Here is a 16012-nt window from a genome sequence, read left to right on the forward strand (position 1 = left end):
GCTCCACTGAAAAATGTGTCAGTTACCCTGTAATTTTATACATATAAAATATATATTTATATAACTTATAAATAATTTATAAATTATATATATTTTTAAAACTTATAAAATTTATATATTTTTTTAAACAAACAGGTTAGGCTCAGAGATAATACCTTCACTGCAAATTCCATGTTGGTAGCTGTATGAATGCATCGCTTGCAAACAGAATAGGAGCCAACACCTATATCTTCTTTTAATTCATATACTTCACCAAATTGTGCAGCATTTCCATTTATCTGGTTTTTTAAAGTAAAATATTAAAGAAAATGAAATATTTTCAGGTTTTTATCTTCTCTCCTAAATATTCACTAATCTGAAATTTTTAAAAAAAAATTCATTATAGAGGAGTTTTATCAGTATTTATAAATGGATTAAGAAGATTCTTTGCTGATCTTAAATTTTAGGTTTTTGAGATCCCCAAAGCCAAAACAATAAAACAACTAGTTTAGACACTGCCATTATCTTTTTCTTGCCAGAAGAGATACATAAATACAATTAAAAAAATACAATAAAAAATACAATTAAAAAATTAATACTATCTGCTTTTTCCCAAAACATATGGAGGAGACATCTTTAAATCATATTATACACAGAGATAAATTAAGAAGTTAAAAATCACCTAAAAGTTTTAACTTCTTGAACCTCATTACTGTTTTCCAGAGTGTCTGTACCAGCTTGCATTCCCACCAACAGTGTAAGAGGGTTCCCCTTTCTCCACAACCTCGTCAGTACTTGCTGCCTCCTGTCTTCTTAATTTTGGCCGTTCTAACTGCTGTAGGGTGGTATCTCATTGTGGTTTTGATTTGTATTTCCTTGATGGCTAGTGATGTTGAACATTTTTGGGGGATGAGCACTGGGTGTTATATGCAACTAATGAACCGTTTAACACTACAACAAAAACTTAAGATGTTCTATATGCTGGCTAACTGAACATAATAAAAATAAATAAATTTTTAAAATCACTTAAAATTATTGTAAATCCATTAGCAATAACTGAAAGAAACAGTTATCCCTACACCAAATAATCTGATTAAGTGTAATTTACCTGAACAACTGGTAACATGTTTGCACCTGTGACAGGAGTGACTTTATATTCTTCCGCAATAGAAGTTGCCACAAAGCTGAATCCTTTGAAGAGTTGATGAGCATTAGCACTAGCTGGCAAACCAGGAGAATCTAATGTCCAAATAATTAAATTTAATTAGAACTACACAGAATTCTGTGATATGAAATGTTAGCTTTTCTTTATTTATATTTATAAAAGAAACCATTAAATGTTTCCAACAGACATAGTATATCATGTGATTGATTTACTGCAGATGATCTATCTCCCCATGCCAGCTAGTATGCAAGTCCCATAGATTGTAATTTTTGCCTGTTCTGTTCACTGCTGCATCTTCACTGCTTAGTACCTTCAATATTTGTTGGTATTCAATATTTGTTGAATTAATATATGAAATTGATGCTATTATAAGTAGACCTCATTAAATTATAAATTGTAAGAGTCAGTGATATATCTCATTTTACCTCCTACCCCTTACCCTGTAAATCATTAGCATGTCAAAGGACTTTAAAAACAAGAATGAAAAAACTTGGAGCACCTGAGTGGCTCAGTTGGTTAAGCATCTGCCTTCAGCTCAAGTCATGTTCCCAGGGTCCTAGGATGGAGCCCTGTGTCCGGCTGCCCGCTCAGTAGGGAGTCTGCTTTTCCCTCTCCCTCTGTTCTTCTACCTGCTTGTGCTCGCTCTTGTTCTCTCTCTCTCTCTCTCTCTCAAATAAATAAATAAATAAATAAATAAATTTTTTAAAAAAGAATGAAAAAATTTTACCCTTTCCTCTAGCCCTTGCTTCCCTGATAAATACTTCCTATTTAAATCCTCTGAAAGATGTCCAAGCAATGCTGTAGATAAGATCCACACTTTCATACAGGGCAAACCAACCCTCTGCAAACTTAAAATTCATTTAGTTTTTACCTAAGAAGCTAGTTTATTTTTACCAATCTAATTGAATGACAGCCCTAATGTTACATATAAACATACATTACCTTTAGGTGTTTTTGCAGTAAATTCAGGATCAAAACAAAAGGTATCATCTGGTTTTCCAGAAGCAGGTTTGAAAGGAGGTTGAACTTCTCTTCTATATAATTTCTAGAAAAAAAGACAGGATAACACAAAATCATATTAACATTTTAAAATTATTATATTTTCTAAGGGAAAGAACATAAGTTTCACAGTCCTTAACATAAGACTCACAATTTAATAAATAAAATTTTGACAGGCTTCAGATACCTATTAACCAAATTCCAAAAATTTGAGAGAGAATGTACACAGTCAAATGAGACCAGGAAACACAACAATGATGCCAAAAGTTGCAGTCACAAGGAATGATGCTCAATTTTGGATATCAAAAACTGACTTGAATTCTCACTGGTAAAATAACCATGTACAATGTATCACAATGTGACCATACAGAAATAACTAATAACATTCAAGAATTTCAAAACTAATAGATTATCTTTTTTTTTAAGATTTTATTTATTCATTTGACAGACAGAGAGGGATCACAAGTAGGCAGAGAGGCAGGCAGAGAAAGAGAGGGGGAAGCAGGCTCCGCTGAGCAGAGACCCTGATGCGGGGCTCAATCCCAGGACCCTGAGATCATGACCTGAGCGAAAGGTAGAGCCTTAATCCACTGAGCCACCCAGGTGCCCCTAGATTATCTTTAAGAAGTATATATTTCACCTAAAATATTTTGTTGTTACATAAAAATATGTCTCAAATATACTGTTTAGGGCTCTTATTATATAATCTAAAAATATAATCTTGTCTAACAATTTAACTTTCTAAAACAAGTTTTTGAAAGACATTTAAAACATGTGAAAATATATTATGCTCTTTCAAAAATCTGCTTTCTTAAAAGGTCACAGTCCCAAAGTGGGGGGAAATTAATAGATAATTACTCTGATTTTCATTTATTGAAATATATAAACAATCAATTCTTTTGTTATTTAAATTAAGAACAATGAACATAAACTGACTGATGGAAAAAAGGAATTTGCAGTTGTCTAGCTGAGGAGAAAGGAAGAGTAGACAAGATTAGGAAAAAAAATGACAAGGGGTTACAAGGACACCAGGAAAGGGAGGCACACACATATGACACAGGGCAGACTCCCATGTAGCATGTCTACTGAGTGGCCTTTCAGGGTATTAATACTAATGGGTTATGTTACACAGTTGTACAATTATAAAAATCATTTTTTCCAACTTTTAGTTTAAATTCCAGCTAGTTAACAGACAGTGCAATATTAGTTTTAGGTATAGAATTTGGTGAGGCATCACTTACATGACACCTGATGCTCATTATAACAAGTGCCCTCCTTAATCCCCATCACCTGTTTAACCCATTTCCTACCCATCCCCCTCCCCTCCAGCAACTCTCAATTTGTTTTCTATATTTAAGAGTCTGTCTGTTGGTTTGCTTCTCTTTCTTCTCCCCTATGTTTATTTGTGTTGTCTCTTAAATTCCACATATAAGTGATACCATATAACTGTCTTTCTCTGACTGGCTTTTTTCACTTAGCATAATACACTCTAGTTCTGTTTTTGTAATTGCAAATGGCAAGATTTCATTCTTTTTGATGGCTGAGTAATATTCTAATATATATAGATAGATAGGCATCTATCTATCACTTCTTCTTTATCCATCAGTTGATGGATATTTGGGCTGTTTCCATTTGGCTATCCTTTATAATGCTGTTATAAAGATCAGGGTGCATGTATCCTGTTGAATCAGTATTTTTGGGTAAATACCTAATACTGCAACTGCTGGGTCATATGGAAGTTCTATTTTTAACTTTTTGATGAACCTCCATACTGTTTTCAGAGTGGCTACACCAGTTTGCATTACCACTAGCAGTGTAAGAGGGTTCCCCTTTCTCTGCATCCTTGCCAACATCTGTTGTTTCCTGTGTTGTTAATTTTAGCCAGTCTGACTGATATAAAGTGATATCTCATTGTAGTTCTGTATTTCCCTGATGACGAGTGACATTGAACATCTCATGTATCTGCTGGTCATCTGTATGTCTTTGGAAAAATGTCTATTCATGTCTTCTGCCCAGTTTTTAATTGGATTATTCATTTTTGGGTGTTGAATTTTATAAGTTCTTTGTATATTTTGGATACTAACCCTTTATCAGATATGTCATCTGTAAATATCTTCCCCCATTCCCGTAGGTTGCCTTTTAGTTTTGTTGATTTTTTCCTTTGCTGTACAGAAGCTTTTTACCTGTTAAGTGTGGTTATTCTTCCCTATTCTCAGTTGGGGAATGTGAAGGAAGAAAAGAAATGAATTAGAATTCATTTTCTTTAAGAATTTGCCTTATCATTTACCCCCTTACCCCTTTCTCTCCCTCCTTCACATTCCCCAACTGAGAATAGGGGAGAATAGTAACCACACTCAATAGGTAAAACATATGAGTAACAAAAATTTACTAAATATCATCCGCACATTTACTGGTTCAAGGTAATTGCCAGACATCTACATAAAATGACATCTAAGTAAAAATCTCATACCCCCCAAAAAACTACATTAAGTTTATGAACAAAGTCCAAATATAACAATTTTATTCTTCAGTGTTAGTTCATATTAAAGTCACTCAGTAACAAAGTTTCTACTGAACTTACATTCCAGTCAACATTTGCAAAAAAAAGATGTCTTTTAATTTCCTCAACTCCTTCTGAACCTATAAAAGAAGAAACAATTTTTTACTGGTAGAATTTTTAAGCCTTCTACCTGGCTTCTTTGCTATTATCTGTGTAAGAGTATGCACATTTCATAGACTCCTTGCAGTGAAAATTTTATGATTTATCTGATATTTTATTGTGTTTTTGATTTAATGATAAAATACAGCTGATGTTCACACTGAAGCACATAAAGTATCATGAAATACTGAAATGCCTTGCAAGTTAAATCAAAGTAACATTTAACATATAACTAAAATTGAGGTTTATTTTTTCCTTCACAATTCAACTTATAACCTTGTATCTTAAGGCCAAATTAAAAAGTGCAACAGAATAAAGTCACATTGAAATTTTAACACAAGTACATAAATAAAACAATAGGATCATAACCGGATCCAGGGAAAGGTTACCAGTAAGTAGCCAAATAATGAGAGACTAGGGCCATATTTACCTTGAAGAGTACTGGAAGGGACAAAATAATTACATTCAAATATGTAACAGGATTACCTATATAAGGAATAATTCTGTGAATTATTTTACAAGAGGTAATCCACATGATATACATAATGATAGATATTAAATGAAAGTTCTGAATAACTAGACCACTCCATTTTTAAATTATAGACACAATAGAGTTTACTGGATCCATGTACATACGAAATGCAAACTTCTAGGTATAAATGTATAGCAATAGTAAATAAACTTAGCCAGAAAACAAAGTTACAATTATCCTCCCAAAGCATGCAATGTATTGTTATAAAAGCTAAGGCAATGAAGAATACCCAATCTATTCGCTGGATTCCTTTTGAATAACATCCTTAGAAGACTTTGTGCCTCAGCACTAAGAAACTGAGGCATCCCAAGTTTTGCTCTGAAAAAGAAGATTTTAGAAAATTTCACTTAAATCTAGCCATATTTTAAATTGACAGATCTCAAAAAGAATTTAAAAGAATTCTTTAACAATGACAGACAGTGTCCCTTTTATGGTAGGAGAACAAAACAAGAGAGTGTGAAAAAATGTTCTTTTGTGTCAACTGAAAACAAGTATCCCAAAACTGAAAACAAGTATCTCAAAACTGAAAGCAAGGAATTTTTCCCAAAAGAAAACAAATAATGTTCACACTTACTTTAATATCATATTCATGGTCTCATTTCTGTCTTTACCTTGAAATGGCAGAGTACCAGTAAGCATTTCAAACTAAAACAAATAGAAAGTAACACATAATTCAGCAGAACTTAGAATATATAATAAAATTCTTTAGGAAAAAAATTGAGACAGGTAATACATGATCATCAAATCATGTAGGATCTACATGATAGGTCAATATAGGACCAGAAAACTAAGTCCATTAAGGGCCTACACTTCTGGTACCCCACTACACATAGCCCAACTGACAGGTGACCTGTAGGAAATGAAACCAACCAATTTTTTCCAGTCTTGTCTAATCTGGCTAGGGTCCCAAAACCAATGCAATCTGAAAACAGATACATAGCATCTTCTTTTAAAACATATTTAAAGCAAACATTTAACAATGAATGGAAAAAAACTAGCATTGAGCCATTTCAAATTGATACATGCTTTGTACAACAGAAACTAATATTACAATGTATATTAACTAACTGGAATTTAAATAAAAACAAAGAATTTTTACAAAAGGCCAATAATCTCATGAAAAATATGTTCAACATCACTAGTCATTAGTGAAATAAAAAGAAAAAAAGATTTAGTCATTCTCATTCTCCTCACTGCTCCCCCCAAAAAAAGCAATCAAAAAAAGAACAAGAAAAAAAAAAAAGAACAAGAAGCTACACACACCAATATCTTAAAAAAGAATTTTTGAGATCATTGTACATGGCATAAAAACAATTTCCCTAAGAGATTTAACTGCGATGTAAATAATTAGAACATTAAATAATGGCATAAAAAAGACTAGATCTGGGGGCGCCTGGGTGGCTCAGTGGGTTAAAGCCTCTGCCTTCGGCTCAGGTCATGATCCCAGGGTCCTGGGATCGAGCCCCGCATCGGGCTCTCTGCTCAGCAGGGAGCCTGCTTCCTCCCCTCTCTCTCTCTGCCTGCCTCTCTGCCTACTTGTGATCTATGTCTGTCAAATAAAGAAATAAAATCTAAAAAAAAAAAAAAAAAAAAAAAAAAAAAAAGACTAGATCTAAAAATTAAGATTACAGTTCACTAAAGAGAAAACTTTTTATATCTCTAATATTTAAATCTTTTTTTCATTCATTTTTAATTATTATGTTCAGTAAGCCAACATATATCTCTAACATTTAAATCTTGAACTTGGATTCAACAATGGCTTTTGCTTCAGTCCTCTGCTCATTTAACTGAATTCTTAACCTTAGTTAGCTTACCCATTCCACTCTTTCCTATACACTGATGACTTTCAAATCTGTTCTAGCCTCAATCTCTCTCAAGCCCCAGTCATCCCTCCCAAATCTGTAGTAATCTTTCTCAACTGGAAACTGAAGAAGTAGAGGTAGGAGCCATAGAAAGGGAAAAAAGAAAAAAGAAATTATAGTATATAGGGATCATTGTTCTCAAGTTCCAGTCCCTTGCAGCCAAACCTAAAGGTATGGTTCTCTACTGGGGACTGGAGGAATAGAGGTGGTAATGGCAAGGACAAAAGGAAGAAGGATATTATACTGGAATCACACCTCCCCCCTAAATTAAACTGTATATTGGCTGACTGAGTACTGCCTTTTTTTTTAAAGTCTCCAGATGATTTTGATCCTCTCTCCACTTCCCTCTTCTAATTTATTATAACCAAGGGGTTAGCCACAAACCTACAGTAACCTATGTAATATTTTATAAATCAATTATAAATCAATTATAAATCAATTATAAATCAATTATTTCTCCACTTCCAAAACTCTCCTTCCCAACTATCTCTTTTCTACTGAACTTCCATTCTTTCAATTCCCTAAAGTCCATAAATTTTAAAAGTGTCTTTATCTTTGACCCTTTCCTTCTGCTTTCATCTGTGACATCAAATCAGGTATTAAGATCAGGCACTTCTTCCTTCCTTCCTGAAATACATTTTTGCTCTAATTACCATCTTTTTAAAGAATCTACAAAACTTTCCTACTACTCCAGAGAATCGCATGTATATATGTTTACAGGCTTATAGTCTCATTTCCTCCACCTTCACCCTCACTCTCCACTACTATTCTAATATTCTAATTGGTTCTCCAGTTCTTTGCTAATATGATCACAACACTATACTTCCTGACTTGGAGCTATTTAAATTTTATACATGCTTCAGGATTTAAGTTTTACCTCCTCCACGTCTCCTAAATGAATGTATGTGATGTCTTGACTGAATTCCTAAGGTATACTATCAGTTGACTGAGCTGATCCAGTTTCCCCAACCAGACCATATGCCTTCTTAGGTGATGAAAAATGTCAAATATTGCACTTCCAGTTTATCCCTACCCCACTACCCTCTCCAAATGCCGGGTTTGTAATAGTTACTAATACATTAATGTGTCATATAGTATGTTATTCAGTAGTAAATAGGCAAAATGGATTATCAGAAAGATAGCTTACACAAGCAAATTGATTCAATAGCCATTCATTTATCACCCTACTTAATACTACAAATTCTATTCTTAATTTATATCAGATTAATCAGTGTGTATGCCCACTATGCTAGGTACCATGGAAGATGAAAAGTAGTAGGAAACAGGATTGCTCTCTTCAAGAAGTTTTCAATCTTTCTAGGTACATACATGAAACAATTCAACAATAAGACAGTTTATGGTAAAGTGCTAAATTCTGTGATACCTAATTAAAAATCATGTGACAGTTAAACATAGTATTCTGAAACCTAAAATCTGGAAAGCCTTTTTCTAAGTTTTAAATTTGAATAGCTTATAAAAGAATGGTGCCATTTACCTTTTTTTCATCTAGGAACTTTAAAAGAAACCAGAATACCAAAACCTTAATTCTTACTGTGTAACAGCTAGCCAGTCACAAATTTTTTAGTAATCATGAACTGTCAAAACTCTATTCTCACCTGACACATTCCAAAATTTAAATTAAAATTCTAAATAATATTACTTTTATATTGGCATAATTTAAAAAAATAACACTACTTACCATAAGTACACCATAAGACCACCAATCAGCACTCTGGGAATGGCCTCTCCGATTTACTATTTCAGGAGCCATATACTCCACTGTACCACAAAATGAGTAAGCCTTCTTTTCTTGATCTACTGATTCCTTGCTGAGTCCAAAATCTATAATAACAATATGACACAAAAATATATCTGAAGATATTCAGAAAATAGAAAATACCAAAAGAAATAAAATTGTGTTAGGCCTTAAAACAATTCATGGATAGCCTATAATTACTTTTCAGAAACCTCTCCTGTGAGACAATGGAATGCAGCCTGTATTTCATAATATACTCTTTAAGAGCATTTAAAGATTGCTCAGTTAAATTTCATCATCAAAATACATGTTTTCATGTCTATACTAGAATATCATTCAGTAACTTTGAGAGGTCAACAATTAAATCAAAGCTGTCATAGTAATCTAAGTTTTAAATCAGGCTAAGACAAGAAGGAGAGAGTAACACTTCTTAAAACACTAAAAAAACAAATTATGCTTTGGCTTTGGTGAGCTTCCATTTTTGCTTAAGGCTTTCAAGAGCTAAAGGTACTAATATATGAAAATCAATCTTATTCCTATGTGCTATCAATGAAAAACTGGAGGCTGAAATTCAAAAGGTACCATTTATAAGACCACCAAAATCTCCCACATAAAATCCACAGGTATAAATATACAATGTATATGTAAGACCTGTATGCTGAAAACTAGAAACACTGCTGAAAGAAATCAAAGTAGATCTAAATAAATGCAGAGACAAATCATATGCATGGTTTGGAAGATTCAGTGCTGTTAAAGTATCAGTTCTCCTAAAAACTGATCTACAGGGGCTGGGTAGCTCAGTGGCTTAAGCCTCTGCCTTCGGCTCAGGTCATGATCTCAGGGTCCTGGGATCAAGTCCCACCTCAGACTCTCTGGTCAGCAGGGAGCCTGCTTCCCCCTCTTTCTCTCTGCCTGCCTCTCTGCCTACTTGTGATCTCTGTCTGTCAAATAAATAAAATCTTAAAAAAAAAAATCTACAGAGTCAATGAAACTGTTTTTAGAGTCAATGAAATTTTAATAAAAATCCCAGCAAGATTTCTTCTGTAAAAATCAAAAAGCTAAACTTAAAATTTACATAAAAATATTATAGGAAATACAATACCCAAAGTAATTTTGGAGGAAAAAAAAATGAATGACTTACACTACCTCACATTCAATACTTAATATAAAGCTACAGTAATCAAGAAATTATGGCATTGGAGAAAGGCTAGACACATATATGTCACATATATGACACTATATATTGACATACATATTGATGTATATCAATGCAAAAGGACAGTGTCCAAGAATAGATTAACACATACAGTTCTACTATAGTGCTTATTTTGGTATTAAGGAGGGCATGTATTGCATGGAGCACTGGGTGTGGTACATAAACAGTGAATTTTGGAGCACTGGAAAAAAATTAAATTAAATTAAAAGAAAATGTAAATTTGTTCCAATGTGATTGATACATTAGGGAACAATTTGAGCATAACGTGAATTTCAAATGGGGTTGGCTTATGTGTGGCTTATGCACAATTTTCTCTATAAGAGAATATTAGGTGAAACACTACAAACCTGTACCTAGCTGAAGCAAGCACATACCCCACACATCGGTCAGCTATTTCAGCTCACCATGTGTATTATGAGCCACTCCTGTCCACCTGTAGTGTTACAACCTTCCTCCCAATTCCAGATAATTTTTCTTCTACTATTTCACAAGAACCAACAAACTGTAACCCTTCTGACAACAATTCTACAAGCAAATTTCAGGATTTTTTTCCAAAGTAAGGTTCCTACTTATTGTAGAATTTATATATTCTTAAACACTTAGAATGTGTAAAACAATGCTTTCATTTTTATCAATTTCCTATATTTCTTTTGTCTGGTTATATATTTGAGTATTAAACCACTAGCCCCATTTTTCCCATTAAGCCCTGTGCTTTTCATTATGTAATTATTCATAATGGAGTGATTTTTTTTTTTAAGATCCCACATGCTGCATTAGAACTGCCTATATATTGTCAGCTGATTTCTGATAAAGGTGTAAAAGCAATTCCAAGAAGAAAGTTAAGTTCTTTTCTTTGGTGCCAGAACAACAGGATATTAATATACAAAAACATCCTCATAACATAAAGAAACATTAACTAAAAATGAATCATAGAACTAAATGTAAAACCTAAAACTAAAATTTCCAAAAGAATAAAAGGAAGAAATCTTTGTGATCTTGCATTAGGCATGGGTTTCTGAGATACAACATCAAAACCATAATTCATAAAAGAAAAAAAGTTGATTATTGGACTTTATCAGAATCAAAACTCTTCAAAAGATACTGTTCAGAGAAGAAAAAAAAAGAAGCTACAGACTGGAGAAAATATTTGCAAGCTGCATATCTGGTAAGGCTCTTTTTTTTTTAGATTTTATTTATTTATTTATTTGACAGAGAGAGAGATCACAAGTAGGCAGAGAGACAGGCAGAGAGAGAGGGGGGAAGCAGGCTCCCTGCCAAGCAGAGAGCCCGATGCGGGGGTCGATCCCAGGACCCTGAGATCATGACCTGAGCCGAAGGCAGAGGCTTAACCCACTGAGCCACCCAGGCGCCCCTGTACTCAATATATTTTAAAAACTCAAAAAAAACCCTCAAAATTCAATAGTAAGAAAACAAACAATCCATATTTTTTAAATGGGCAAAAGGTCTGAAACAGAGACTTCTCCAAAGAAATAAATACACAAAGAGATGCTTACTGTCATTAATTATTAGGGGCATTCAAATTAAAACCCCAATGAATACTACTACATGCCTATTAGTATAGCTAAAATAAAAATACTGACAATACCAAGTAATGACGGGAATGCAGAGCAACTAGAGCACTCACATGTTACTGCTGGGTATGTAAAATGGTGTGACCACTTGGATGACACTCTGGAGGTTTCTTACTAATTTAAAAATACACTTACCATATGACCAAGCAATTCCACTCCTTCAGTATTTACTCAAGTGAAATAAAAATTTATGTTCACATAAAATCTGCACATGAATAGTTACAGTGGTTTTATTCATCACTGCCAAAAACTGGAAATAAGCCAAATACCCCTTAATTGGGGATTAGACAAACCATGACATCATGATAAAATGGAACACTATTCAGCAATAAAAAATAAATTGATACACACAATATAGATTAATCACAAATGCACTATATTAAGTAAAGGAAGCCAGACTCAAAAGGCTATTTACTGTATGCCTCTATTTACATTACATCATGGAAAAGGCAAAACCTTAGGGACATAAATTAGATTGATATTTGTCTAGGGTAAAAAGGAGGATTAACTTATAATGGGGAAATTGTAGAGGGTGATAGAATTGTTTTATATCTTTATGTTGGTGATGGGAATAAAACTAAATGTATTTGTCAAAATTTGCAGAACTATAAATGAAAAAGGGATTTTTAAAATTTAAATCTTATATTTTGAGACAACTGCAAATTCACATGCAGTTATGTGAAATACTACAAGAGATTTCATTTACCCTTTACCCAGTTTCCCCCGTGGTAACATCTTACAAAACTATATTATAATATCACAACCACAATATTGACAAGGATGTAGTCAAGATAAAGAAAAATTCCATCACCACAAAGACCCAAAGAATGAGTTTTACTCGATGTAGATTATACCTTAATTCTATAAGTGAAAATAAAGCCATAAGTCCTATATGGATCTCTTAAAATATCAATATTAATTTTAGGGTCTCTCAAAATTAATTTTCTAACCATGCTCAATATTTTCATTTAAAATCACTTACCCCTGTATAATAACTCGAATGCATTGTGATTTTTCCACAATTTAAAAAAATCTTTTCAATGTACTTCTACTTTATTTCTCTCCATATTGAGACTTTTAAACTCTTGCACATTCCATGTCAAAGATTAGATGTAATAAAAGTTAGCCTTCGAGGTCAGTTCAGCTGAATAAAACAACATACCTTGTAGAGAAGAACACTGGCTTCTTTGGCCATTCCAGAGAGGAGGAGAAAAGGAAGAGAATTTTCTTATCCTCCATTACCTTTCAGAGATTTATACCACTCCACAGAGGTCCTCTGCTGTACTTTCTCTGACAAAACTGACATTTAACACTAGAATTTGCTCAGCAATCAATTGACAAAAAATTTACAGTAAGAATTAGCTACAAGATTAAATAAGATATAAGTTAATCAGAGATTTTTCCAAGCCACTAATCTGAAAATAAAATACAGAAATCAGCTATATAAAGGCTTTTTTTTCGGGAGTGGGGAGGGACAGTGTATCTTTGTAACCTTAAATGACTCTAAGACTTCAAATTTTAAAAGCATGCCTAGAAAACAATAATTTCATGAGTATTTACTATGGGTAAAAGTAATCTCAGTGACTAATTTGCAGATAACCATAAAAATTATTAAAATTATTTTAGGCATACATTCTCTCTTAAATATCCAGCTCAAGTACTGTGTGATATAAATTTCTGACAATGTATATTTTTTCTCCCTTATCTTTATAGAAATTACCCTGAATTATGTCGCTCCATAAACACATTATAGCAACCACAGATAGTTGAAATCAACTGTATAGACTATGAGGTGGGGTGTTACAGAAAAAAAAAAGACACAAAAGCAATATAAATAATATATTGACACTTAATGCAGATATTTTGGGGGTATTCACTCTCATTCCGTTGATCTTCTGCTATACAATCATATCCTCAGTATGAGGTCAATTACGCTCAAACTATAGTCATACCAAGAAACATTTGTATAGTCTGCTGCCATTCTAGAGTAACCTGTTAAACACTGCATCTATTCTTTTTATCTAGAGGATTTTTAAAGTGGACAGGTAAAAAGAAAGATATTCCCCTCTCCTATGATTAAGGAAAACCTCCTAATTCTTCCTCCTAAGCCTAAGAAGAAACAATGTTGGGGAAGACCCTGCTTAGATGACACATTCCTAAATCACTATAGCCCACAGGTATCAATGACAAACAGCAATCAATCTGGTACTTTTGACTATAGTATTCAAAATGGAAGGAAGAAGATAGGAAGGACAAGAGGAAAACAGGGAGAGGAGAAGGGAGGAAGGAAGAAAGGAAGGAAGAAAGGGAAGAAAAAGAAAGAAAAAGGAAGAAAAAGAAAAGAAAGAGAACGAAAGGAAGAAAGGATAAAAAGAAAATAAAGGGAATAATGGGAAAAAAAGTAAAGTGTTAGAATATTGGCCGTGAATAGTCACACTTTAAACGACCTTAAAGGAATGGTTTGAGATTAAATCCATACGTTTATTACTCATTACACAACTTTGAATTAGGCTATAATTATAAAACAGTGTAAATTACTAATATTTACTATTGTATAATTTCTTTAAAGAAATATTTACATCATTTTAAGGAAAATAGATTATATATATATATACACATATATATGTGTGTATATATATATATACACACACACACATACATATGTATATATATATATATCACATTTTCTTCCTGTTATAAGCATCTGTCCTTTGCTTTTAAGTTTATATTTATTCTAATTAATCCTTCCTCCTCAGCTAGTTTTAGTCCAAAAGCTATAAAAGCAGAATTTACATTACAAGACTAAATATAAAACAATTTGACATCATTATTCACCCAATTAATCTTACTGTAGAAAAGAGATATAGGTAGGATTTATTCTACTTTTTCCCCACCTCCCTTCCTTAACCCCTGACAAAATAGGTATAATTTATTTTTAAAAATGAAAAGAATTAAATTCTAATTAGCTTTGCAACTAAAACTTGATTGCTGTAAGATAAAAATTATACAATATATAAAATCTTAAAATTCTACTGTTCTCTCTTCCTATTATTTTTTCTTTCCTTATCCTTTCACAATCCCTTTAAACCTATGTTGCTTCCTTTATATATGAAAAAGAGAAGCAAGCTATGAATCAAAAAGATTTACTAAACTTTATTTGAACTTTGTCACATTTGCCTGAGCTTTCAAGTTAACAGCTTTATACTTTATTTTTACATTGAAGCAGTATACTTAGGAATTTAAAGCAACTTACCTTTAATGTGTACTGGTCCAAAATTCTCTGTAAAGACCACATCTTCATTTTAACATTCTGATAATTAAATAAAGATTTTACTATCTATTTATAACATAAGTAACCTTTTGAGATTGGCTCACTCAGCATAATGCCCTTGAATCCATCCAAGTTGCTGCATATATCAAGAATTCTTTCCTTTTTACTGCTGGGCAGTATTCCATTGTATGGTTGTATCAGTTTGTTTATCCATTCATTCTTTGAAGGACATTTGGGACATTTCCAGTCTTGGGCTATTATAAATAGAGCTGCTATGAAAATTCATGTATAGGTTTCTATGTGGACATAAGTTTTTATTTCTCTAGGACAATTGCCTAGGATGGGTACTGTATGGTTCTATTTATATCATATTCTCGACATAACAAAACTAGAGATGTAGAATAGGTAAGTCTTTGCCAGGAGTTAGGGGAGGTGGGGGAGGGCATGATTGTAAAAAATGGGCAGCACAAGAGACTGTAACTGGGCAGCACAACAGAGTTCTTTTGTAGTTGTGAAACAGTTTTGTATATTGATTTGTGGTGGTGGTATTCAAATCTGTACATGTGATAAAAAGTCACAGAATTATAGACAAACAAAAAAAATGCATGCAAAAACTAGTGAAATCCAAGTATATGGTCCAGTGAGTTGTACTATACAAATCAATTTCTGGGGTTTGATAATACACTATAGTTTATAAGATGTCACCATTGGGGAAAGCTGGGTGATGGGTAGACAAGACGTCTCAGTACTATTTTTGCAACTTATTGTGAGTCTATAATTATTTAAAAATAAGTTTTTAAAAAGGGTATAATAAAGATATTTTACACTTAAGAATCCTGTGAGGATTAGCACCTTGTGTTATAGTAAACCCACAATATTCAAAATAAAGAAAAATAAAATTTTTTCACAAATAAAAAAATGAACCTCTGATTCTGAAACACTTGGTTTAAAAGTTTATAATCCACTGTATTTCAAATATGA

The 16012-nt window shown here is 32.9% G+C and overlaps 1 protein-coding gene across 1 annotated transcript in view; it reads right to left on the minus strand.

Moving 5' to 3' along the window:
• The window catches only part of RPS6KA6 (ribosomal protein S6 kinase A6), a 170604-nt gene that overhangs the window by 27808 nt on the left and 126784 nt on the right, over positions 1–16012 (minus strand). The window contains exons 9-15 of the mRNA XM_080795171.1: positions 8896–9038; positions 5909–5979; positions 5564–5652; positions 4725–4783; positions 2087–2189; positions 1088–1218; positions 156–278 (exon numbers count right to left, since the gene is read on the minus strand). Of these exons, the coding sequence (XP_080651297.1) occupies positions 156–278; positions 1088–1218; positions 2087–2189; positions 4725–4783; positions 5564–5652; positions 5909–5979; positions 8896–9038 (719 nt within the window). The remainder of the gene's footprint in view (positions 1–155; positions 279–1087; positions 1219–2086; positions 2190–4724; positions 4784–5563; positions 5653–5908; positions 5980–8895; positions 9039–16012) is intronic.

The sequence above is a fragment of the Martes martes genome (genome assembly GCF_963455335.1).
Source record: "Martes martes genome assembly, chromosome: X".
In the NCBI taxonomy this organism is placed as follows: Eukaryota; Metazoa; Chordata; class Mammalia; order Carnivora; family Mustelidae; genus Martes; species Martes martes.